Source organism: Hylobates moloch, unplaced genomic scaffold (genome assembly GCF_009828535.3).
Source record: "Hylobates moloch isolate HMO894 unplaced genomic scaffold, HMol_V3 SCAFFOLD_1, whole genome shotgun sequence".
In the NCBI taxonomy this organism is placed as follows: domain Eukaryota; kingdom Metazoa; phylum Chordata; class Mammalia; order Primates; family Hylobatidae; genus Hylobates; species Hylobates moloch.
This window is the reverse complement of record NW_026652276.1, coordinates 234719410-234747211: the sequence shown is the minus strand read 5'-3', so window position 1 is coordinate 234747211 and position 27802 is coordinate 234719410. Positions and strand designations below refer to the sequence as shown.

At 43.2% G+C, this 27802-nt stretch overlaps 1 protein-coding gene across 5 annotated transcripts in view; it reads right to left on the bottom strand.

Moving 5' to 3' along the window:
- Positions 1 to 27802, bottom strand: part of DPP6 (dipeptidyl peptidase like 6) — a 1054804-nt gene that overhangs the window by 586110 nt on the left and 440892 nt on the right. For 2 of the 5 annotated variants that reach the window (XM_032753182.2, XM_032753186.2), the window contains exon 1: positions 26741 to 27136. The exons of the other annotated variants lie outside the window; for them this stretch is intronic. In XM_032753182.2, the coding sequence (XP_032609073.1) occupies positions 26741 to 26797 (57 nt within the window). In that variant the 5' untranslated portion in view covers positions 26798 to 27136. Of the gene's footprint in view, positions 1 to 26740; positions 27137 to 27802 lie in introns of those variants that run through there. 5 annotated transcript variants of the gene reach the window in all.

Genomic DNA, 27802 nt, shown 5'->3' with positions numbered 1-27802 from the left:
TCTCTACTAAAAATACAAAAATTAGCTGGGCGTGGTGGCCTGTGCCTGTAATCTCAGCTACTTGGGAAGCTGAGGCAGGAGAATCACTTGAACCCGGGAGGCGGAGGTTGCAGTGAGCTGAGATTGTGCCACTGCACTCCAGCCTGGGTGACGGAGTGACACTCCGTCTCAAAATAAATAAATAAATAAATAAATAAATAAATAAAGTTTAAAAAGCACGAGGTGAAGACACAATGAAGAACACATTTTTGAGTTCTATATTTCTTACTTTTTATGATCTTTGGCCACATACGCCATCATCCAAATTGGTGACAATATGAAAGTCCTAATAGGATTAGCTTATTCCCAAATAAACCCATATACCACAGGTGGGTATTTAGCTATGTGCACCATAAGAAAAGAACATCCTGGGATTTGCTAGTACATGTCTAGTAACTATATTCTGGGAAAGTCAAAGAGTGTTTTTATGACCCTGAAAAAGTGGCTGTATTCTTTGGCAGGCTATTAGTTTTCCACGAGATCTCTGTATTTGGCCACACCTGCTGGGTGGATGATCATATAGTGTGTGACACCTCGTCTACCTTGAGAGCACACAGGCACAGCACAGCACAGCACAGCACGCTCCGACGTGCTGCAGGATGGTAGAGCTCACACACGTGGCAAATTGATGGCTATTCCCCCGTGGATACCTTCCAACAGGTTGCATCTTCTTGATCCAACAGCAACCCCCTCCTGTTCCATTTCTTGTAAAATTAGCTTCCCCACAGATTAGTGTGACCATCAGCTGAAGTGGGAATTCAAGGGCCACAAAATCAAAAGCCTGAGTGGCTCATTTACAAAGGTGAGTTCTTTCTTCCTGTCTACACTCTCCTGGTCTACCAGTTATCCCCCCGTCTATTAGTGCAGCTCAAGTGAGGTCCCTCAGAGCTCGGCAGAGACCTTTTGTACCTTGCCAGCAGGTAGGTCACAGAGAAAAATAAATCGTACATCCCTCTCACAAAAAGCCACACAGAGACAGTCCCTGCATACTGAGAACACTGCCAATTGAGGTAATGACAGATGAATGAATTGCCAATGTCGTCTCTCTGCCTGCCAGTTCCAAATACTACCCAGTTTTTATACAGGATCCATAGAGCGCCCATGTAACTTTGGGGTCTAAAATACCCAAGGGGGAGAAAAAAACGCAGAAACAGCACAGGCGCCCAGAGCACAAAACTGTTGTCAGCGGGGGGAGATGACCGCCACCAGCAGTCGTGGTAACTGGGAGGATCTTGAGGTGCCCTCGTTAAATAGCACCCAGTGTTAAAGAGGAGGCCAAGAAGCTTCTCATCGTCTTGAAGGAAGGCCACTGCAGGAGCTGGCGAATGCAACAGAAGCTTGTAAGGACTAAGCACAGATCTGAGAAGGAGTCATAAAGCTGCTCTGCACTGCCTTCAGGGAGTGGAGAGGAGACTGAAGTCCAGAAAGGTAGATGCATTTGTCCAACTTCACACAGAGCACTATGGTGAACAAGGGCTGAGATGCAGAACACCGCAAGCAACTTCTTGCCAAGCTGCCTGCTAGTTCACCTCCCCAGAGGGTGTGTGCACCAACGCGCATGCAGAAGTACACCAGAAGTACACGGTTGCCTCTGGCCCTCTGCTCTTTACACTGCTGAGAATTTGTATGTTTGCCCCATTGTTGAAAATTCCTTTCTCTTCCTGTTCATCTCAGATGTCTGGAGCAGTCTCAGCCCATTCGTAAAGACAGGAACATCTGCTCTTTGTCAAACTGCCCTGATGCTTGCCCACCCCAAAGAGGAATCACGCTCCTCTCTTCTGTGCTCACAGGACCTTATTCCCACAGTGACATAACCGGCCACACTCCAGTGTGACAGTTGTTTAGCTGTCTCTCCTCGTCCCTGCCACTCTCGGCTGTGAGTGCCTTGTCCTCAGAGATCATGACTTGTCTTTTTTCTTTTCTCCCTCGACCCAATACCAGAGTCTGAAGCTGACATGAAAGCCTCTGCCATCTCTGGTGATCTCAATTTCAATTAATTAGAACTAACTACAATTAAGAATTGCATCTCTCAGTCACCAGCCACATTTTAAAAAATTTTTACTTTAAGTTCTGGGATACATGTGTACAACGTGCAGGTTTGTTACATAGGTATACATGTGCCATGGTGGTTTGCTGCACCTATCAACCCATCATCTAGGTTTTAAGCCCTGCATGCATTAGGTATTTTTCCTAATGCTCTCCCTCCCCTTCCCCTCCACTGCCCGACAGGCCTCAGTGTGTGATGTTCCCCTCCCTGTGTCCATGTGTCCTCATTGTTCAACTCCCGCTTGTGAGTGAGAACATGCAGTGTTTGGTTTTCTGTTCCTGTGTTAGTTCGCTGAGAATGATGGTTTCCAGCTTCATCCATTTCCCTGCAAAGGACATGAACTCATTCTTTTTTTATGGCTGCATAGTATTCCATGGTATATACGTGCCACATTTTCTTTATTCAGTCTATCATTGATGGGCATTTCGGTTGGTTCCAAGTCTTTGTTACTGTAAATAGTGCTGCAAGAAACATACGTGTGCAAGTGTCTTTATAGAATGATTTATAATCCTTTGCGTATATACCCAGTAAGGGGATTGCTGGGTCAAATGGTATTTCTGGTTCTAGGCCCTTGAGGAATCACCACACTGTCTTCCACGGTTAAATTAATTTACCCTCCCACCAACAGTGTGAAAGCATTCCTATTTCTCCACATCCTCTCCAGCATCTGTTGTGTCCTGACTTTTTAATGATCGCCATTCTAACTGGCGTGAGATGGTATCTCCTTGTGGTTTTGATTTGCATTTCTCTAATAACAAACAACCCAATCAAAAAGTGGGTGAATGATGTGAACAGACACTTCTCAAAAGAAGACATTTATGCAGCCAACAAACATGAAAAAAGCTCATCATCCCTGGTCACCAGCCACATTTTAAGACTGCGACAGCAACATGTGGCTAGTGGCTGCAACGCTGGCCAGTGCGGATGCAACACAATTGCACCATTGCTGAAAGCTCTATGGTACCATGCTGGACTGTATGTGGTGCACAGTAAAGGTTTGTTGAAATCATGAATAAAATAAATGTGTACACCAGAGCTTTAATAGGGAATATTTAAGTAAATCCACAAACTTAAGCAAAACACCTGTACTGTTCCAATCTATTCTTCCTTAAGAGATAAGTAGGGCTAAAACCATGGTTTCCACTTCTCATTCAAAATTGTTCCAGGAATAAAAAAATGTAGTAAGTGTTAGAAAGATGGAAAACTTTACTTACAGAGCTATCCACAGTTAGCAACATTTTTCAATGTTTCTACCCAACCCTGGCTGATGAGAACTGGGAAGACAGTAACCCAGTGGATGGCTGTGGATCTGGTCTTGTCCATGAAGCCACGCAGCTCCCTTCCCAAGGTTTTGGGTCTGGCATCACCCACACCGTGTCTGTCAAAGTGTGACCACCAGATTCTCTTCTCCTCTCCAGGGAAACAGGCTTAATGACAAGGAGGCAGTGGGTGTGCTCTAGACCTGGTTCCTGCCCCTAATACCAGATAAACGTAGGAATTAAGTAAACCCTCCATTTCTGTGGGCTTGATTTTTCTCATTTCAGAATGAATTTAATGATCACTAAGTCTCCTTTCTGCTTTAATATTTTATAGTTCCTGGATAGTAACCCGAAATCAATAGGATTCTCAAAGCTTCCCCTGCTATTTTAGACAATACCAGGCAAGCCAGCAAAGATTATTTTCAGACCCACATCTATGCCAAATTAATTGCTTCCCTATCCCTGTCTGTCCTCTCATTCTATCTCACTTTATATGTACATCATCCATTAAATTCATCTTCAAAACAACACTTCTGTAAATATTCCACTAATTGAACAGGAATCCCTTCCAGGCCCCTCGTTACTTCCCTGCTTCAGGATGTAGCTTCATGTCGATTCCAGATTTCAGTTCTTCAAGAGCCTTGGAATGCCCGTCCTCCCCTCTCTGCACCTCCAGCGCTGGACTATTTCTCTAGGAGGGCACGCCCACGGAAGCAAGACCTGCTCCCACCACTTGCTTTCTAACCCTGATCACGTATTACACTCAGGGTGCGGGCCAAGCAGCCCAGGGATCCGAGCAAACCATTTTTCCCTTTTCTTTTAGTCTCTGGCTATTGGAGTTCTGTGGTTCTGAGGCCATGACCTGCTTGAGCTCACAGACGTGGGGAAGACTGTTCCAGCAAGCATGAATAACAACCACCTCCACCGGAGGGGTCTCAGGAAACAAACTCCAAATGCACTCCCGTTAAAAGCATTAAGGTGTCTGGAATTACTCATAGTAATACATATTTCTATTCCATTCTATGTGTATTTCCACTGAAGGCAGAACGGAAATGTAATAGCGTGGGCAAATGAGATTTCTTTGCAAATGATCACAGGGCTCACAATATCTGTGTTTTTCCTTCACTATTCTGGCAACCCAAATCACATGTCCAGCATAAATGGTGGTAATTAAGAGACAAGCTCATAATTGAGGAAAGAATGTGTCCCATACACTTTTATATCCCATTATTTCTTTTGCTTTTTCCATTTTCCCCGCCAATGTTGGGTGGGGGTTAGTATAAGAAATGAGGTTTTTGAGTTCTAAATTCTAGTTCCATTTTTGAAAGGAAATTTCACAACAGCCTAAGCAAAATTTTATTTTTTTTTACCTTCATTTTTTTTTCTTCTAAGACATAAGGTCAACACCACTCCTCAAGTAAAATTAGAGATTGATATAGATATCAAATTACAGTGTAGTATAAGGGGACTGCAAAACTGATTTTACCTTTATCTTCGCTCCCAATCTGTTCCTATATTGAGATCCGAATTCTTCATCAATATGTATGTTGACCATATGACTTATTGCCCAAACTGGGACACTGTTGAGAATAAAAGGGAATGCTACTAAAACTCGAGTCAGGAAAATTGCCATAAATCAGGACTGGCCTAAGCAAATTGGGATATACGGTCCTCCTACCTACAAAGCACTTAACACTGCTTTTTACCCTAATAATTCTAATAACTAATGATTCTTCTATTTTATCCTGCCACCCATCATTCCAAGTCTTTACTCTTCATTCTCCCCTTTGCCTGAAAGCCTAAAACTTTTTTTTCTCCAAGAGGTATCCATCACCATTCAGACCCCCCAAATGACCTGTGGGAACCAGACACCAATCAAAACATTAGGATTGAACCAAAGACACCTAGACACAAGCATCTCTCTTGTCTGTCTAACAATCCTGTGACCTCCCTGGAGATAGGAACTCTGACACACGCCTTTTTGCATCCCTCTCTGCCCACCCTCCGGGGACCCAGTGAATACTATTTGCAGGCCAACAAGACCAATCAGCTCCCTTTCCTATTCCTTCCTTGTAGGAAATCAACAGGAAATCTTTTAAATGTTCCAATCATTGAACAGGAATCCCTTCCAGGCCCCGAGGAAATCAATTTTACTTGCCACATACCTTAAGAAAGGATATGAATTAGCATTAAACAGCTAGCTCTCTAGAAAAAATTATTATGGGGAAACCAACTTATTATTTCTATGTAACAACTATACAAATTGTATGACGATGATTGCAGTAGCCTGCAAATGTTTTAAAGTGTTTCTATATATACAGGCTAAAATTAGAAATACAACAGACTGGCAGAATTATGCATTCTTGACAAACATACAACACTGTGTAAATTAGGATAAGGATGAGGTCTCCCCTGGCAACAACGGAAATTAGTGCACTGGTGGCAGGTAGAGTTGTCCTGTCATATTCATATTGCATTTCTTAAATCATAGGTTCAATTTTATCACCATATCTGCATCCTTGTTTTGTGACAGTATATACAGACTTTGAGCTCTGACTTTTATCCTCCAGAGATGACTTAAAAATACAAAAAACTCGACCGCATAAATTAGGAACCACCAAGACGTGGCCACATCATGTTTCTAGACAGGGACCTGAGTCATAGAAGGTGACATCCCCATAAACAGAACCCAAGGCTTGTATGCCACAGACCTCAGGCACAGGGTCATGCACATTTTGATGTGCTGGTCATTTGGACATATTACAGTATGTTTTATTCCCTACGGTTATTTCATCATAAGTCTTTGAAGAGTTAATTGATCAACATTTGCCAAATCTCAAGGATCTCAGACAGTGAGGTTTAATTTTTCCTAAAGGCAAGGAGGTAAGGTCATACATATCTGAGATAGCCTTCACTAAAGAAGTACAGGCTTCATGCAGGCTTTATGCATGAAAAATAACTTGAAATCCTTTTTTTTTTTTGTCAATAAAAGTGTCAGGTTTAAGATTCAATTAAAATGCTGCATGCCTGTTATATGGCAGTTCCTGACAACAAAACCTCCAAAAAAGTAAGACATTCAGGTAACAGAGAGGCACAATTTATATTTGCTATTTGAATCAATTAAAAATGTGCCCTTAGCCTAAACATTTAGGTATGTGTGTATGACGGAAAATATAAGTGTCTTCCCTCTGATTATTAATCATATATATTGAATACTGACAGTCTTGGTGCAGTTCTTAATAGATTATGAAACCACCATCCAAATCTTTAGTTTCTAATGAAAATAAAGCAAAAATAAAGAAACAACTTTCTGAATCATTAGAGTAAATGCCTAATTAAGAAAGATTGCTCTACTTCTCAGGGAATGAAATTTCCATCACAGAAGAGATTCCAGCTAGACTCTTGCTAATTTGTGGTTCTGAGGGCAGTGTGTAAAGAGATACATCGCAACAAAGAGTAATGAAGACCCAGTTTGTATTTGAAATAAAGGTTTAAAGTCAGTCCCAGAAGGAATTGTGGGCACTTGAGGCTCAAGATTATCAAGGCCTGCCATGAATACTCTGGAGAGCAAGTATTTTTGTCATTAAGGGGTTCCCAGAAAACTTCTATTTGCTATACAGGCCTTACATCCCATCTGGGCAGAATGGCTGGCAAGACACTGGGTGGTGCAAGGGGGATGGAGTCAGGAGACGCATCAGGGCCCAACTCTGCCGATTCCCAGCCAGTGGGGGTCTGGGCACCTTCTCTCACTAAGCTTTCATTTCCTATAGGAAACAGAGACTGTAGGCCAGGCACGGTGGCTCATAGCTGTAATCCCAGCATTTTCGGGGGCCAAGGTGGGAGAATCACTTGGGGTCAGGGATTCGAGACCGGCCTGGCTAATATAATGAAACCTTGTCTCTACTAAAGATACAAAAAAATTAGCCAAGCATGGTGGTACACACCTGTAGCCCCAGCTACTCGGGAGGCTGAGGCAGGAGAATTGCTTGAACCCAGGAGGCAGAGGTTGCAGTGAGCTGAGATGGTGCCATTGCACTCCATCCAGGGGCAACAGGGCAAGACTCAAAAAAAAAAAAAAAAAAAAAGAAAAGAAAAGAAAAGAAGAAAGAAAGAAAGGAAAGAAAATGGAGACAATAAATCCCATTCTAAGAGTTTGTGAGGACAGACGACGGACCACATAAACACCAGGCCATGAAAGGGCCGAGGGACACCTGAGGCTGTAGGTCAGGTCAGCTAGCATCACGGTTTCCACGTCAGGATAAGATTCAGGATGTTGAAACAAGACGTGATTTCCTGCCTGGGTGAACTGAATGAGGTGCCCCGTCAGGCCAGGAAACACCCCCAACCTGGACATGGAGCCTGGTGCCTGGACTGGTAACAAAAGGTGAGTGCAATCAAGTAGGGCAGAGGGAGACCCGGTGGTCATGCCGGGTGGAACCTGGGAGGGGAGATCACACCGGGGTCACCCCGTGGTAAGAGGAAGAAGTCAAGCTGAGGCTGGGTTTTGAGTTCTGATACGGGCCACAGAGAAGTCAAGAGAAGAGGCCAGTGGAAACCCATCTGGCATCAGCCTGCATCTGCATGGAAGGGGCAGAAGTGCAGTGAGAATGATTCAAAGGAGGAGCACACGAGCAAACACAACTTTGATTAAATTATCTGAAACATAATGGAACAGAACAAAGGGTACTGGAGCAGAAAGGCTAGGAGCAGACATCAGCTCACCAAGCAACCCGCTGTGCATGTAGAAGGCAACTGTGAACAGGAAGTACTAGGCAAGTTATTGTAGTAATCATAATGAAATCAATCCGTAGGCCATCATCAAACAGAAAATTAGATATATATTCTACTTCTTCCATGAGCCCCACCCACTGTGTCCTCTCCTTATGGTTCTGTCCTGATTGAAGAAATGGTTCATGGGACTCAGTGTCTCCTCTTGGTATCACTCCTTTTAAGCGTCAATGGAAAATATGGGTCTGCGTATATGTGTATTTTACAATAGAGATTTTGTAGTTTTCACCTGTACTGTCTCACTTGTACCTCTCATTAGCTTTCATCCATGTCAAACCCATCAGATGTTGGTTAGAATGAAATCAAATTACTTTTATTTCAAACTGCAACCAGCTCAGATGAAAATATTACAAACTCATGGGAATCAGCTAAAAAGGAGACTCAGAACCTCTATGGCAAGTTTATGGAACAGCATGGCTCCCCCTTGTCCCAGTGTTCTGAGGGTGACATAGGAAGAGGAAAAGGAACTAAGGCTGAAATCTGTAAAAAGAGCAAGCTCAAATGGCTCAGAGACAAGTGTCATATTCTCCCTGGAGTTCTCCTCTCAAGAAAGATGATTCCATCCACTTACACCAGAGATGGCAAATGGCTCAATAAAACTTCACGGTTAGGGGACCAAAAGCAGCAAGTGCTCAATAGAAGTTAGTTGATGATGAAAACAGACATGTACCTTTTGTGGAGAGCTTGCCGAAATCATCCGTCATCAAGGTCGGAGCTTGCCCCAAATAAATGCCTAAAGCCAAAAGGGTCTCACGCTCACACAGTCAACGAAACACTCGCTTCATATGCAGCCCTCACTTCTTACAGCCTTTTGTGCAAAAGCACTTGCTTTTTTTTTCTTTTTTAATGCAAACTACAGTGTTTTAGCTTTAAGCCAACTGTGCCAATTTAAAGAACTATACATAAACTCCAAAAGAGACTTTCACGATAGAGCTATCTTGGAAAAGTGAATCTTGGAAATGAACAATATCCTCACAGTTTTATTGTCAAGCTTACAATAGCCCTTCATGTTTAAATACGTTATAAACTTTTCCAAGATGTGCATGGAATGGTATTTCATTTGGTTTTGAAGTTTCTTTATTATTCCATTTATTTTTTTTGAACAGGGCTAATGAGCTCATTCTCTTCTGCAATCAGGCCAGCTTCTGGAACACACTATAAAACAGAAGGTCTGAGTGCAATAATACCATCTCGGTTTGTGTGGTGCTACAGTTCATAATGAACTTTTACACACATTACCTGATTTGATTTTTGCTCATGGCTTTTGAAACCAGGTTGATAACATCAGTTGTATGATATAAGTACAGGCATTGAAGCAGGCATATTTAGCTAATGTGAGCATGTTTTATGTTTCAAACACCTTGAAGGCAAAGACTACAATGTTTACTGCCTATAAACCCCTTCTCAGGATATGATACTTCTCTCTTCATAGTATATACCCAATAAATGCTACTATCTTCCCGAGTACACCTGGAATTAAGAGAGTTGCTAGAGTCGAGGAAATGTTCTGTTCTATCGGATGCTGCTATGGTTTCAGGAATCTACTCTTATTTCCCCTGCCACTGAAAACTGTTAAGTTCCCTGAAGGAGGAGTTCAGGTCTCACGGTATTTGTAATCTACATTGCCTAAGATCATTGGAAAATGAATTATTAAGCACGAGTCTCTTCATGGCACAGAATATCACAGGTATAAAGTTTTAGACCAAATGAAAATTGTCTTCCTTCTGTAGTTGACTCTCTTGCTCATCCAGTGTACTTGTCAAAATATCGGAGCATGATGGGGTCTGGGTTAGAAATGGCGGAGTTAGTCAAACTGAGCTTATTTTGCCCAAAGAAGAAGAAATGGAGAACAAGCTTCTACAAACAAAAATGCACATTGCATCCTAATGTGATGGGAGCACTTTAAGTCTATTTCCTAATTGTGGGGTTTTACAACTCAGAATGTGGGCTCATACTGCTTCGTTCCCAGGCCAGGTGGCTGATCTAGAGGCGGACCCGTAACTTTAGCCAGGGCTGGCAGACTTCTTCCGTGGGCCTTTCCAGGCTGGGCTGAGGAGGTAGGGGAGGGTGAGGGTCTGCTCTTCTAGAGAACTAAGCTGGGGGTTGGGGGTTGGGGGTGGGGTTGTGGAAAGTGCTGGGAGAGGCCTTCTCTCTATGAGGGCAATAGAGTGCCCATAGGAGGGGAGCAGCTGCTGCCCTTCGCAGGCCTGGGTTTTCAGCCTTTTGCAGTTCTGTGTCAGCTACCACAGTATCTTTCCCTAAATCTCACTTTTGCCTTAGACAAGAGTCTAAGGCGACTGTCTGCAGGGAAGAGAAGCTCCTCTGAAAGCCATGTTCAATTTCTTCCTTTTTTTTTTTTGAGATGGAGTCTTGCTCTGTCACCCAGGCTGGAGTGCAATGGCGCAATCTCAGCTCACTGCAACCTCCACCTCCTGGGTTCAAGCGATTCTCCTGCCTCAGCCTCCTGCGTAGCTGGGATTACAGGCACCCGCCACCACGCCCAGCTAATTTTTTTGTATTTTTAGTAGAGACGGGGTTTCACCATATTGGCCAGGCTGGTCTTGAACTCCTGACCTTGTGATCCGCCCGCCTCAGCCTCCCAGAGGTGCTGGGATTACAGGCGTGAGTGCCCGCGCCTGGCCGCCGTCTCCAATTTCTAATCTTCACCAATCCCCAACAAGCGATAATGAAGTAACCAGGGTGAAAATCTCCGTGATGGTTCCTAGCCGTCTCCTAATTTCCTCTTCAACTCCAGCTGTGGGCCCCCTGCACCCCAGACCCAGTGTTCATCATCTTAAGGAGGGTAGAGAAGGGTACAAGGAGAGCAGGTTCTGTAAAATTAAAGCATTTTTTCTTTTTTTTTTAAGACAAGGTCTCGCTCTGTCACCTAGGCTAGAGCACAGTGGCGCAATCACACCTCACTGCAGCCTCGATCTTTTGGGCTTAAGCGATCCTCCCACCTCAGCCTCTTGAGTAGCTGGGACTACAGGCATGCACCACCTGCTAATTTTGGTATTTTTTTGTAGAGATGGATTTTTGCCATGTTGCCTAAACTGTGGAACATTTTCTTTGGTGAAAGCTGCAAGTGTAAATTCTATCAATGCAGAGAACAATCAATGCCTAGAGCACAAAGAAGCTGTTAAATATGAATATTCTTATTTTTTCCATTGGATCCTTTGTGCCTAGAAGTCTGCTAAATAGCTAGCAGATGCTCAGTACATATTTAGTAGAATACTGCCCTTTGCTCAGAAAGTTGTCAGCAAATATTTATAATAATAAACGCTACCTTTTCTAAAACTCTAGAAAACTACTACATTTGCCAATATAAGTTCAAACAGAAGTACAATTGGGGCCCCACACGGTGGCTCATGCCTGTAATCCCGGCACTTTGGGAGGTCGAGGCAGGTAGATCACCTGAGGCCAGGAGTTCGAGACCAGCCTGGCTAACATGGTGAAACCCCGTCTCTACTAAAAATATTAGCTGGCCATGGTGGCACATGCCTGTGGTCCCAGCTACTAGGGAGGCTGAGGCAGGAGAATCACTTAAACCCTGGAGGCGGGGGTTGCTGTGAGCCGAGATTGCACCGCTGCACTCCGACCTGGGCAACAGAGGAAAACTCTGTCTCAAAAAAAAAAAAAAAAAAGAAGAAGAAGTACAATTGGCTATTTTTTCTCTTCCTAATATGGATTATGGATACAGTTTCTACTGTCTGGAGATGATTCTCAATTTCCTGTAGAATTGAAGACATTAGAAGGTAGGAGATAGTTTTTGTGAAAACCAAGTGCGGAATGGAGAGGCCATGGGAACTTCTGGACACCAGAGTCCCTTATGGAGACCACACTGGACACAGGGCCGGCCTGAAGTGAGGGGCGCCATCGGTGTAAAGCACACATGCCATTCCAAAGACTTGGAATGGAAAAAACAAACATAAACTGTTTCATTAACAATTTTTATATTGCTTCCATGTTGGAATAATAGATTTTTGATATATTAGATTAAATAAAATACATGGTAAAATCATTTCCATCTGTTTCTTCTTAATTTTTAAGGTGGCTAGTAAAATTTTTAAATTACATAGTAGTTCATGTTGCATATATATATATATATATATATATATATATATATTTGAGATATTTGAGACAGAGTCTCACTCTGTTGCCCAGGCTGGAGTGTAATGGTGTGATCTCGGCTCACCGCAACCTCCGTCTCCTGGGTTCAAGCAATTCTCCTGCATTAGCTTCCCAAGTAGCTGGGACTACAGGCACCCACCACCACGCCCAGCTAATTTTTGTATTTTTAGTAGAGACGTGGTTTCGCCATGTTGGTCAGGATGGTCTTGATCTCCTGACCTCATGATCTGCCCACCTCGGCATTCCAAAGTGCTGCGACTACAGGCGTGAGCCACCGCACTCGGCATGTTGCATATTTTTTGAGACAAAGTCTCGCTCCTATTGCCCAGGCTGGAGTGCTGTGGTCCACTCTCGGCTCACCGCAACCTCCGCCTCCTGGGTTCAAGCGATTCTCCCATGTCAGCCTCCTGAGTAGCTGGGATTACAGGCACCCGCCACCACACCTGGGTAATTTTTTGTATTTTTAGTAGAGATGGGTTTTCACCATGTTGGCCAGGCTGATATTGAACTCCTGACCTCAGGTAATCCACCCGCCTCGGCCTCCCAAAGTGCTGGGATTACAAGCATGAATCACCATGCCCAGTCTCATGTTGCATTTTTGTTAGCACTGGTGCTGAGTGTTATACAAATATAAAGCAGGATTTTTACTCTATTCTAGACATTAAAATTATGCAGAGAAAAAGAGTTTTAACCTTGTCTTTAAAAATAAAAATCTCGCCTGTGTTAAAGCAAAACAATTTGAAGACCAAACAAGTTTTATTTCAATCCTAACAGTAAAATGATCTTTGTGTTTTTACATGAAATAGATAATCATTAAGTATAATTTTTGTTGTAAAAAAATCAGTAAGACTGTTGGAGAAGTTCATGAGGACAAATGCAGAGAGGCTGCACACAGGCATTCCACGGTGTCCAGACCTCATTACTCTCCCCTGACATGGCAGACACCTCCTGCTGCTGGCCCTGGAGGCCACATAAAGATCATCACACAGCCCCAAACCAACACACTGAAAACCAGAACCGCAGAGGAGGGTAGGCTGGATGAAGAACACACACGCCTGTGCATAAGCCCATCACCCACATCAACGATCCTCACTGCCAACACAGAAGCTACCGGACAGCATGGCCCTGGAATGGCCAGGCTCTCCGAAGCTGTTTCTTTTTCTCTAACATATAAGCTCATGCCATGGCTTGGGGGGGTTGGGGGTGGTGTGGGAAGGTGGGAACGCAAATGCTATTACACTGTTACTACACTGTACTTACTGAGCCCAAGAAAGAAAGGAAGGGAGGAAGGAAGGAAGGAGGGAGGGAGGGAGGGAGGGAGGGAGGGAGGGAAGGAAGGAAGGAAGGAAGGAAGGAAGGAAGGAAGGAAGGAAGGAAGGAAGGAAAAGACAGACAGACATCCCGAATAACAAAGGACAGAAACCCAGCTCTCCATCCCAAACTTACAGGTACAACTTAGCCTCTTTCAGTGATTTCTGGTTCTGTTGCAATAGGTGTGAACTGGGGCATCTTTAACTTGCTCAACAAGTATCAGTCAAGGGATTTATGTTTCCAAGAAGCTTTATCAGTGTACAAATCATTTTCAAAGGACTTTCCATGAAGTGACTCCAAGCTTTTGGTCTTGGTATTTGGGGGCTGGAAGAGAGTTGGGGACAGCAAGTGAGGGTGTGGTTGATAGGGGTGTAATTGATTTGTGGCTTAATAACTTTTTCCCTAGGTCACTCTCATTATCTCTAAATCAATTATGCCTCTTTACAGGATAATGTGAGAAAGTAATTGGCATTCCTAAGCATCTAAAGAGTGAGAAAGAGAGAGACGAATATTGAGTCCTATGTCATTAACAACTCTCATATACATTTCTAAGTACAACTATATAATGAATACATAATCTCTGTGAATATTTTCAATGCCCAACACTAGGTGGTTTGAGACCAGAAGTGAGGATTCCCGCACAGGGTAAAGCTTATACAAAATTTTATTTTTTGAAAATTTCAAAATCTCCAGTGTTATTAGGAATTCTCTGTATATTGTTAAAATTTAAAACACTGGATCAACACATAAACTACCATATTATTAAAAGTTATTCAGAGTTTCATGAAATGAAGGTTTGAATCAAAAACATAAAGTTAGTATTTCTTTTACTTGGCATGCATTTGTTGAGAATATGTCATTCAAGCCATGAGGTTCACAAAATATACAAGCCAGACTCTCCACTCACAGCAATCTTGATCTTCTTTGGTGTTTTTATTGGATTCAATTACTGTCTGTTCCTTTAAGTATAATTTTCTCAATTACTGTCTGTTACTTTAAGTATAATTTGTGTTTCAAGCCAAGCCAAAACAATTATATAAACCTGAAATTTTCAGCAGAGATGTTACAGAATAAAAAATGATAAAAATCCTAATTACACATCCATTCATTACTGGGGCCATAATTCTTCAGAATCTACATTCAGTAATCTAAAACCAAGTATCACTATTAGATTCCAATAAGTACAAAATACAGTCTATTTTACATGCAATTATATACACTAGCTGCTTGAAAACTTCAGGTTCACAACAATATCACTATAGAACTAAGTAAAAGAAGTATCTACGTCGCAAACACATTTTTGACAATGAATACACCACAATAGAGCTTCAGGTACCTAAGCATAATGGTGCAGCCACATGTCTAAGTGAATTTAATAAAGTCAAAAACTGCAGACTAATTGCTACAACTGTATCTTATTTTCTGTCCAATTTATTATTATTATTTATTTTGAGACAGAGTCATGCTCTGTTGCCCAGGCTGGATTCACCGTGTTAGCCAGGATGGTCTCGATCTCCTGACCTCGTGATCTACCCGCTCGGCCTCCCAAAGTGCTGTGATTACAGGCATGAGCCACCACGCCCGACTTTCTGTGCAATTTCAAGCACAGCTGCAGTGAAGGAAAAGTAAACTACTTTATTCAGTGCAGCAAACCCACTTCATTGGAAGTAAATCTGTGTCCATTTAGCAAAGTCTGTCCTGTAGCCAGATCGGTGGGGAGCAGGGAGACAGCCAAATCTTTGACCCAACTCATATAATCATGCTTCTGCTTCTTTACACCTTGGGATACTGTAATTACCATACTGGTAACAGTCACAGCTGTTATTAGTCAAGCACTTGCTCAATGTGGAAACTGAGGTTACCCAACGTGTCCAACGCTGCCTACCTAGCGAGTGCCAGAGCTGGAATTTCACCTCAGACCTGTCTGAATCCCAGGCTGGTGCTCCTTCTCCTGAACCACAATCCCCCCATTGCCCCCATTCTCCCAAACTGTACATGCTACAGTTTCACTAACTCATTCATTTCTGTGTAAGAAAGAATTTCACCCCGCCACCTGCACCTGAAATCTCTCCTGAACCTACAATCACTCATTAAAAAGTTCTACAAACTTCCCCAAGCCAGACCCAGTAGAGGGCAATTCCAGAACTTTGCATTCCTCTGATCGTGATCCCCCATCTTCCTTTCCTCAAAGCACTTCTCCAACCTGAGAAATAGAAGATCAACCCAAACGTTCAAGTCTGCTTTTTCTCTGCATCGGAGAAGGTGGTTCAATTAGAACTTATTTCTCCACTTCAACAACTCATTTCAGTGGATGGAGAAGACTTGAAGCTTCTGTTTCAACAACAAAAAAGGGCTTTGGTGATGTAAAATGCCCATTTTTCAACAGTTCTTTGATTTCTGATGGTTTTCTCATCTATACAGTTGGTAAATGAGAGAATATTCACTGATGGAGATGAGTCACAGCAAGACTGAATGTTGATGCATGGCTGGTGGCTGGAGTGAATAATTCATGCTTCTGTGGCAGAGAAATATTTTTGGGTAGGACAGGTGAGGGTGGAGTATTGGGAAAGGAAGAATGGCAATGACACTTTAAACAATAGGGAAAGCAGGGCGAGTTAGCAATTCAGAGGGAGATTTGATTTCTTTACAGGGCTCTGAAAATTTGATTACTTTGTTCAATGGTTCATTTGATGAATAAATAGTAAAACCATAGGCCCTCAACTTTGTGGATAACTCAATAGAGGAGGTTTAGAGAGGAGGACACAATTCATTCACTCACTGATTCATTTAGCACACAAGTAAGTGGGTCACCATTGTGCTTGGCGTCAGAGACACAACAAGTAACGTGGCATGTTTTGTGTCCTTCAGAAGCTTATATATGTGTGTCAAGGTACAGGAAGTACCATATTAAAGTCTTGAGGTCTTCAATACTTGGGGTTCTTAGTCAAACTGTCCCCTGTGGACGAAGACACAGTCATGCATCCCAGGCTGAGGCCACCAGGTGGTTGAGGACAGAACCATATTCCTTTAGCCTTTAATCACCCGACATGGATCACGGTCCATTACCTACCACTTCTGGGATCTCCTACCCATTGCTCCCTTACCACTCTCCCCAGCCCATTCCAGCTTCTTGTGCTGTGCCTCCCTAGCACAGCCCCCAGAGGTGATGGCTACTGGCCAATATCTATGTAAGCTTTGAGCACTGAGTACATTCCTACTGATGTGTCTTAAGACTGTGCTAGCTTGCTGGGGACCATGGTGACCACAGAGATGCTCAACCTGGAGTCCACAGACAGAAATGAAGGGAATGTGAACCTTAGGAACTCAAAAAATTATAGGGACTTTTCTGGCAAGCAGGCCTCTGGCTTTCATCAGATCCTCAAAAGTGTTAATAAGCAACATACTTTTGGTTCATTTTAAGCTTGTGAGCAAATAAAATTTCCAGATGTTTCAACATCTGAAGCCCTGCTGCGCCAAACCCCCAGTGTGTACAGGTGATGTCCTGGGATTCCTCTCCCTCACACTCACATATTCCCACACCTGTTGTATAACTACTACCTTTGAGGTTATTCAGCTGTAAGATGAGATTGAAAATTAACTACTGCATACTTCCAAAGCATGCATAATTTATTAATTGTTGCTTACCTTTAAAAATTGGGGAGATAAACAATGGTAACATCCTCATTATTTTCCTTGTTTCAAAAGCAACTCATTAAATAATAAATTACTCAAATATGACAGATTGCTATGAACAACCTCACGCACTCAGCACTGGTGCAATAAAAGGAGGAAATGGTTGTGTTTGTCCATGAGATGTGAAGAGGAAAAACTGCAGTAGGTTTGATTTACCTGGAGGACACAAACCTTTTCTTAACTGACCTCCAGGTGAGAATTTGTTAACCCATTCATATTATCTAATTCCTTTATTTCCTTTGCAGTTGGCAGTTAACACTTTTCGTGTTAATCTTCTTGGCATATTATATTTCCCACGTTTCACTCAGGATTGCTTGATTTGGAGAAAAAAAAAGGAGGGAGTTGTGTTCTGAATTTGCAGCTTGCCAGCTGTATGATTTTGGTAATTTACTCAACCTCTCTGAGCTTGATTTTACTCCTGTGCAAAATTAGACTGCTGAATTAGATGTGTGGTTTGTGAGCTGGCTCCCCCATGCCCTGGGGCTCTGTTGACATGTCTCAGGGGCACTAAGCCAGCACGTTCACCACCTTCACATGCCAGTCTTGGAAAAGACATGCCCTTTGGAAAAGGGGTTTACGTTACTAAAACAAAAGTCCAAAAATCACTGGGCAAGAGGGGCTATAAGATGCTTTAAAAGTCAGACATTCTATGATTTTGTAGAACAAATCTTCTTAAAAATGGAACATGAGCTCTGACCAAATGCTGAAAATAAGAAGATTCAAGTAGCATTGGGATGTCAGCACACAGTGGGTGTTCACTGAACAATAGTTTGGAATCTCCATGCCAAGAACGGCATTCCGTGTTTCTATATTTTGTTTTTTACAGCAACAGTGTGACAGGAATCATCCCCATTTCACAGATACAGAATCAGTCCAGAACTGTCCAATATCCCTCAGCTAGCAGGTGGAGGAGCTTGGATCAGAAGTCGGGGCATCCATGCCAAAGCATAGCAATTCTCCCAACTCCCCCGTAAGTTAGCTATTGGCAAGTCAAGGGTCAAGTCTTCATCATTCCAAGCCTAGTAATGAGCAGAAAGAATTAATAAAATGCATTAAGGGAGCTTTTGAGACATTACAGCTTCATGGTTTTTAATGGCAAAATAGTTCTTACCTGCCAAAGTTCTCTTATTGGTTAATCGCTTCTTTAACCAAGTCATATGTACCACATGACCTGGTGTTTGAGGCATGGCAGACTGCATCAAAATGAACATCAAAATATCTGGCTCATCAAAATCAGAGCCAGAAATTGTATTAATAATTACATTGAGTCTTCCTAAATGTTTCTTTCTCAGGCTATTCCAAGAAGTACTACATATATATGTAAGGGGGTGTATGTGTGTGTATAATATATATATATATATATATATTATACACACACACCATGTCTTAAAATATCTTGTTGCTTCTAGGTAAACTTGAATTTATTTGTGAAATAACAAACTCTTTTTGCTCTTTGAAAGCCAGGAGTTTCTAGTCCCTTTTTTCACCTATCAAAACGTGCCTCGATTAAATAGTGACATTCACAGAATGAAATTTTGATGTCCAAGTCACTCCTCCGCTTTTACCTATGTCACGAACACCTGTTCTTAAGCAAGAGCCTCTCGTGACAAGTTCAGACTTCCTCCGTCCCTTCTAGAACTTTATGAGCTCACTGCTGTTTTCCATTGTATGCTTTCAAAGCACTTTCACATCACAGTTCCTGTTTCTGTTTTCCCAAACCATCTCTGTGTGCCCCTGCAGCCGCATTCCACCTTTCTCCAACAGACTGCTGGCTGCTCCTTGGGTCCAGGCACCCTGGCTGGTGACTCTTCTGCTCTCTCCTGACCTTGAGCTGTTCCCATCCAGCTCTCCTTTCCCCTTACCTTGGCTCTCCCATTACTATTTATCAAAATAAAAATCTTCCTTGGATCCAATATCTGTCTAATAAGTGGATGGGATATTAGGCAGTCTATTAAAATTAAAAATATGTTTCCTTCCCTCTCCCACTCAGAGGCCTGATTTGAGATACATACTTAGTGTCATAATTTTGGAATTCCTAGAGTGAATGCTATAACAACTTCTAATATTCTAAAAAGAATGAAGAATTTCAAGAATCACTGCTAGAGAATAAAGAAATAAATTAGTTTCATTAATTTGAAAACATACATCACTACTATTCAAGACCACCTCTGTCACATATTATTTACAAAAGACAAAACATGGAATATGCTTTGAATATTTTTTGGCTGTGATGTTACATCTTGCTGTGGGTAGCCTATTCAAAGGGTTGAACCAATCTTTTTTAAGAGAATGAATTACCATTATCTCCAAGAGAAATCTTATGAGCATGACCAGAAGACGGACTTCGACCTTTTAAAGTGTTTTGAGAGAGCCCCACCATCATCACGGTGTTCCCATTTTAATCAGCAGATTTGGCTTGTCTCCCATCCCCCCCCTCCACACACACACACGGGCGCACATACAGATATTTTTTAAAAGCCTGTGTTCCAAATTAATAACTTAGCAGCTTGAGATGATGCTTGACTCTCGTGCAGTTTCACACTGGGGAAAGCAGTTTTTCTTGAATTCTGGCAGGGGAAGTTAAATTTCTTAAAAATTGATCAGATACTAGTAAAGGAATAATACATAAATTGTCAGTAAAAATTTGAGGAGCAAGACTTCATTATATCAGCAACGTGCTTTGTAAAGCCATTGGTGGAGGGCTGCATTCAGGATCCCAGCCACCAGGATCAAAGGGGACCCACAGCACTGACTTCATGCCTGTGCATATTATGGCAGTTTTTCCTAAGAAGGAATCGCTGCACATTTCAACGCTATTACCATCAAATCCTCCAGAATTTGAAAGCAGAAAGCAGCAACAGGATCTGTAATTTGGTACTTGCCTGATACAAGACCAGCTCTAATGTGAACACAGAATGAACAGATACCTCCAGGAGGTGGACAGCCTGTTGATGATTTAAGGGGTGCCAAGACTGTCCCCACTGTGACCTCACCTTCATTATTCCTTAACGATGTGACTAAATATTTTTTCTTCCATCAGGTCTTGCCACAACTTTGTGCCTGAAATTTCCGCCATTAATAATTGCATTGGGTTTTATCACCAATAGCTACTGTTGAAATTGCAAATGCTCTCAGGAAAGTACTGCAGAACACCCACCTTACACTTTTTGTTTAATGATTGGATTTGTCTCAGTCATTTAGCAAGGCCCAGGTGGAAGAGCACATGGAGCAGTTTTGATAGAAGAGTCAAGTAGGAGAAAATGGTGCTAGACCATGGGTACCAGTGGAGATTAAGGGCCTACCCGGGATGTAGCAGTAAAGAGTCCTGAAAGGTCACCAACAAATGGGGATGGGAGTAGGACAGAGTATAAACTTTCTAGATTTGATCATTCTACCTGGGCTGTGTGTGTTGAGACCTCTCCACTCCCCACTCCAAGAAACTCATGCTATCAAAGTCAAGGAGGACTTTAGGATATCAGCCACATGCAGAATTGCACCAACAAACAGGATTGCGATTTATATCCCACCCAGATTTTCTTTTTTTTTTTTTGGAGACAGGGTTTCACTCCATTGCCCAGGCTGGAGTTCAGTGGTGTGATCACGGCTCACTGCAACCTCGACCTCCCTGGGCTCAGGTGATCCTCCTACCTCAGCCTCCTGAGTAACTGGGACAACAGGCATGCGCCACCACCATGCCTGGATAATTTTTCTATTTTTTCTAGACATGGGGCTTCGCCATGTTGCCCAGGCTGGTCTCGAACTCCTAAACTCAAGTAATCCTCTCTCATCGGCCTCCCAAAGATTGCAGGTATGAGCCACTGCACGCAGCTCCCCATGCAAATTGACGTGGTTACCTACTTCCATGATTTAAGGCTATGGGGTAACCAAGCCTACATCTTCAAATAAAACCACTTTAGTTTATTTTGTTTTTCCAAACAGTGTCTGAAACAAGATAATACACACCCCACCTGTCCGATCTTTTACAAGCAAGGACGTCAACCATTGACCTCTCAGAGCTTATAGAGAATCACGTTCTCCCCGAATTATACACTCTTCCTCAGGTTTTAGAACTCTGGATCCACAGATTCACTCTGCCCTCTCTTCCTCAATGACAGAGGGTGCACGAAGCCTACTGCAAAACTAGATCAGTGAGTGCCAAACACAGGCACAGCTCATTTCCATAAAAGATAATAACGCTACAATTCCCGATGAGGCAGAGATGGTGAGTGTTCATTCCTCTAAGTGATTAGCATATTAACACTTTCCACGTGCACACTGGAGCTAAGATGTTTCGGTGAAGGTTAATGAAAAGCACCCTCCAGCCCTCACATGTTCTCCGTGGAGCATTTGAAGGTTTTGACTACATCTGCCCTGGTAACCACAGTATCGAGAATGAGGGGGCAGGATTTGGTTTAATGGAATGTCAGAATAAAATAACAAAATGCATTTAATGCACAGAGAAAGCATTTTAAAAAACAAAACAAAACAAAAACACTGTTTCCATTGTTTTGAGTTTGGGTTGCACCAAAAGCCAATCTGGGTATCATTTGTCCTTGCCTATCTTCAAGTACGGCCTTTGCTCTCAATTGTCTGGGCTTTCATTTGATGTGCTAAATGGCACTTGCTGACTTGCACCTTTTAGTAAGTTGGTGACAGGGATCCCAAAAGATTGTGAACTACCTGTCAGTTCTCAGAGCACAGCGCATGCCGCCTCCAGGCTAGTTGCTTGCTTGCTTCCTCATCATGTTGTTCTCTTTGGTAACGAGCAAGACATCCCTCTTCTCTGAGGATAGCACGGCACCAGCTAAGCTCTTTCCCTTCCCCAAAGACTCCATGCTGCTCCCCATCAGCTCAAGGACCCATTCTGGTGTTCCCAGTAGGGAGCTCTGGTTCTGGACCTGCTCTCTGTAGGATATCCAAGACTTCTGAGTTCTCTCCTCAAATCCTTCACACATCAGCCCATTTTGCAGCCAAACTCCATCCTTTCTCCTGGCTCTGGAAGTCCAAGAGTCCTAGACGTACTTCTACACAATCCTAAGAACCTGGTGTCCCTATTCTTTAGCAGTTCCTTCAAGTTTTCTTTTTATCTACAGAGTCTTAGATAATTTAGACCACACACAGATGGAATTTAATGTACGTGAGCATGGCTGCTGCATCCAATGTCCCCGTGAACTGTGAAAGGGCCACCAACCCCACCCCATGCCCTTTTTGAACTGCAAAAGGACCACCTTCCCTATTGGGACTCCTCAATAGTTATGTGCACTTCCTAACATTGAATCTTGTTTTTCTGTGTTCTTTTCACTTCTTTTTTTCCTGTTACCACATTTATCTTAAATACAGATGTCTCACATTGCCTTTTCCTTTTAATATGGTTACATAAAAAATTTAACTCTCATAATGGTCAAAGTTAGATCCTGTCTTTCAGTATCTACTGCAAGAAGCAAAAAGAGCAATTTCAGAGAGCAGTGGACAGGAACATCAGAAATCCTCTTACTGGACCATTACCTATGTGCCCTTCCGGGAGGCCACCTAACCTCTCCCAGAATTCACATGCATTTTAATGTCTGCTCTATGGAATCTGTTGTTTAAAATTTCTATTCATTTCAAAAAGTTCTTCTGTAATGGCATTATTATACATGTTCAGACACCTAATTTAAGTTATCAGTTAATACTAGGTCCTGGGGTTCATTATAGAAGAACGGACACATTGGGAATTGTCTATTAGGATTTGTACAACTTGAAGAAAACTGAGAAGCAACAAAAAACAGCAGTCACATATACAAGGTGTGATGAGAACAGCTGATTTTCAGGTCTAAGGAAGTTAGAGATGTGACTGAACATATAACCAAAGATCCAAGTTAGCCAGTGGAATGTAGGCTATTTCCATGTGAGAGGAGGTTTTTCTGGAGATGTTTTGAGGAAAGGCATATTCTCACTCATTTGTGAGATTCTTCAGCACAAGAGCATGAACTAGGACCAACAAGTGCATTGGTGGGGTCCTTTCCAACTCTGATTTTGTGACACATGAGGTGTACATGTGTGTGACTGTTCATGTGTGTGCATGTGTTTGTGCATGCGCATGCACACACATACATACACATGCACAGAATATGCTAGGAAAAACTTATCCCTGCTTAATATTTGAGCAAAAATGTGTCCTGGCTCATTGCAAGCAGAGGGAATCAATTTTTCTGTCTCCTCTTAATAGCTTTACTGATCACTGCTTTTCAATTTTAAATCATTTGAAATGGAGATAGTATGTATTAAAATAAATTTGTATTTTTATTTATTTTAAGGGAAAAAAATCCCTTAATTTGGTTTTCTAAGGAGGAGTTTCATTTGCTTGTGAGAATATAGTAAATTTAAGCCAAAATTGCCTCAGCGTTTTTTTCTGGGTCCCTCACCAGGCTTCCCTCTGTGCAGGAGCAGAGGTCAGGTGCAGCCAATGCTAAGCCATTTTCACCGAGGAGTCTCAGTATCACCTGATTGGCTTCAGAGCCAAAGGATCAACTCAGTTCATTCAGATTAAAGTATATATTGCTTCCAAACATCTCTGGGTTCGCAATACTTCATTTTAAAATAAACTTTAGCATCTCCAAAGAGAAAAAGAAATAGTCTCCCAGAAGCCAATTCTCCTTGTTACTCTGGCTTGTTTATTTAGTATCCTTTAAAAAACAAACCAAAAATCCCAAAATACTCTTTTTACATATTTATTTTTAGCAAACAAGGTAGAAAAAAAACAACAATCTCTAACTAATAGTAAAATCTTTTTTTTTCTAATTTCCCCCCTAATTTATGGCCATCCTTGGCACAAAAATTATTTCCACCCACCACCCATATGCCTGGTTTCCCAATACCAAGGCTGGTAAAGAAACTCACTTTCCTCTGTTCACTTGCTAAGCAGTAATGGGTAGTCTATTGCAGTAACCAAACAGCTGGAAGGATGTCAGAGACGGCATCAGGCTCCATTCAATCCCAGTTCTTTGGTTATTGCCTCACAAGATGAGGATGTGAGGTGCCACTGAGTTTCTCATAAGAATCAACACTTGGTCACGTGCAGGCAGTCATTGAGTTAGCACAGTTTAGTGATCCGCTGCTTCAAAACCAAACCACAAAGCAACAATCCTCTCTCTCCCTCAAAAAAAATAAATAAACACAAAAAAAGAAACATATTCCTCTTTCCTGGTCTCCCTACACATTCCTACTAGCCTGGGAATAGAGGTATCCCAAAGTTTCATTAGCAACAAGGAAAATAAAATAAAATAAGGAATGGAGAACTCATTAAGAGTTCTGCAGTCTAAGCACACAGAATAGTTTTAATACCTTTCAAAATTATATATAATGCAGGAATAAGAGACCGTCTTTAGGGATTTTATATTAGGAGGTTATTTACCTCTTTATGTTCTAAGCAGTGTGTTAAGACCCCAGGTAAGGTCTCCTCTAGGTATATACACTTGAAATGTGGGGTCTTCACCCCCTGTCCCATCTGGCTTATCTTGTCCCTGCTGTTCCCCTCTTCATTGTACTTCATGGTGGGGGGGGGTCTGTTAATTTTTTAGGGTCGAGGTGACACCTCTCTGAGGAGGGAGAAGAAGGGGCTTCCCAACTGCATGGGATGAGGACAGCTGCTTCTTCTGGGTGTCCCACCTGCTCACCGTAGCCATGGCTGCCTCTGCTCTTCAGTTTTATACCAGTTTAAGCCTTCTCCGATTGAACAGGTTCAAGGACACGGGATTTCCAATGATAAAAAGGTATAAAATCAAACCAAGAGCTCACAGGTCCTCCAAAACCCACACCCTAATTAACTACTCCCACTCTCCTGGCATGCTGAGGTATCAGGCAAAATAAGAGCAAATTTGTACAGGAAACAAGGGATTTCTTTTACATAACACAGATTGGGCTTCTGACTCCCAATCCTTGGGTGTACTGGGTGTAGACCTATGAACAGCAATGCACTCTTTCATAATTATTACTTCTCTCCCATGGTCAGGGACGCGACCTGAGTCCTAGTTCAAACATGAAAGCCCAGCACACACTTATTTCATAACTAATGAGGGAGGAGAACTGTAATAAGAGAAACCCAGTTAATGACAGAATGCTAATTTAGTGTGGGAATATTTCTTTATTGAGCAAATATTCTGTGGAATTTTTGAAGGGAGGTGGGTTTGCTTTGTCTATTTTGAACCTGTCAAGCTATACTGAGCATTAACCCTTATGTACACTGTCACACTGAATATAAAAATTTTTAATGTCCATATTTACAGAATCTTCTTCCCAGATGAAATAAAACTTGATTTAAGTTCTTTAGATGATGACAATGATGGTACTGATAAAATGGTCCCCTTTTATCGATAAATGGGCTTTGGGAAATGACCCCACTGAATACGAATCCAAAGTCATCTTCATGTAAGTCTCTGAAGGGTTGGCATGGAATTCTGTCACACAGTGTCCTCAAGGAGGCTCCTCACCTTCCTGAACTCTAAAGAGGTCGCCTATCTTTGCCCTAATCCTAGCAAATGAGATCCAACAGCAACCCTAAAATAAATAGGAGAAGCCAGCTTATGCTGTTGATTTACCATGCTTGAGCAAACTGCTTTGTGAACCTATTGGTGTCTCCCAGGATCTATTTTAATGATCTGCCCGAGGTGAACTGAGCAATGATTAAAAGACAAGAACGCTCAAGATCTTCTAAGAAGGGAATTACGATGTCTACACGCGTGGTGAAGCGGCTGGCTGATTCACCTTTCCTCCCTCACCCCTTGAGCCACTGCAGACCGTGGTCTTTTCAGGACAAGGCGAGCGGCCGCCCTGTACCATGTGGGACCCATGCAGCCTTCCTCGTCCGCGACCAGCCCTTTAAACCTGCACCTTCTCGGCGAGTCCTCCTTTATCCCGACCGTCCATCCTTCGGCTTCTCTAGCAGGGACAGTTTGCTCTTGAGGGAAACAGGAGCAAAGGGCCACGAGGTTTCCAAAGAAAAGTCCTCTCAACAAGCTCATTTTCTTTTGAGTTGTCTTAGAACCAAAGCAAAGTCCTGTCGGAGGGTCAGAATACGCTGATGTTTTTGGCTACACCCCTCTTCCCCCAAGTTACAAAGTACTAGCTGGGAACCTTCCCAGGGAACACGTTAGATCTGGCGGCTCTGTAGAGAGAGGCCTTTGTCCAGCGGTGTTTCACATCAAGTTTACCTTGACAGAGGCTCCCTGTGCCTGTACCTTAATCATCAAGCCAGGGCGCCCTTTACAGAGAGAAGCCAGGGAGCGGAGAGCGGCAGACTCCAGCAGCACCCAGCACTTTACGTCTCCTCCCAGCTTGGTGGCTCAGGGGGTTACAGTCATAAACCAATCCAAAAGACAAAATTCTCCACTAAATACATATCCTCCCTCTCTGTCTCTGTCTCTCTCGTGCACACACATATGCATGCATGCACAAGCACGCACACACACACACGGACCCCCAAAAGCAGCATTACCTGTTCCTGCTGCTGCACGGATTTCCCCGAAGCGCTTGGCTCTTTGGCTGTGGTCATGGTCCGTCCAGGCGCTTCCCACCACCGGGGCAGTTGGGGTCTGACGGCGAGTTGGGAGCCACCAGAGTCCAAGCGGTAAGGGGAGGAGGAGTGTGATTTTAATCCATACTTCCGAAATCACAAGGCTATTTTGGGGAGGGTGGGGGAGGGAGGGTGGGCAGACAAGCCGAGTTTGCTCTTTAAATGCAAACAGCAGAGAGACGATCCGAAGGAGGAAGCTGCCGCTGCTTAGTGGGGCTTCTCCAATTAGCAACAGCCTCTGCAATCGCCACAGAAACAATGATAACTGCTTAGCAACCGGCAAGTGGCGGCTGGGTGCAGGAAGGGGACCCGAGTGATGCGCGCTGCCTCCTCGCCCGCCTCCCGGCCCGGGGCGCACGGCGCATGCTCCGGCCGCCCGCTCAGCGGGGCTGGGGCTGAGGCTGGGGCTGAGGAGGGGGCCGCGGAGGCAGCGACTGCTGAGGAGACGCCGCGCCCGCAGCCACAGCCTCGGTCACCGCATCTATCAGGGCCCCGCGCCGCACCCGGGTGTCTTGAACCTGCGGCCCCCACGCAGGGCGCGCCAGACAGCGCATACCTGGACAGGGGGCAAGGGTGGCCCCAGGAGGGATGCCCTTTGTTTTTTCTTGGTGCAAAGTGTCTGATGCGTGTTTGAGAGGGAAGAGGGTCTGGGAGCACCGAAGGCAGGCAGCTTTTTCTGTTTGCCCAGTGGATTTGGCAGGAACACTGGTTGTTGAAATCTTGGGCTTTATTTTCCTTAAAATTCAGAAAACTTATGTTCCATCGTTAGAATCAAAGAATCTACATTTCTCTAAGAAAATCAACCCGAACCTCAAGCGTGTTTGTCCATTAAAAGAAAGACAGGGAGAGAAGAAAAAAAAAAAACATTCCAGCCTGTGTGATGACCTTACAGAAACATGAGGGCTCCCCACTGTGTCCTGAGCTCAAGGAGAAAGAGACAAAGCAGGACAGGAGATGGCCTGTCCAGCACTCCCTGCCTGAGGC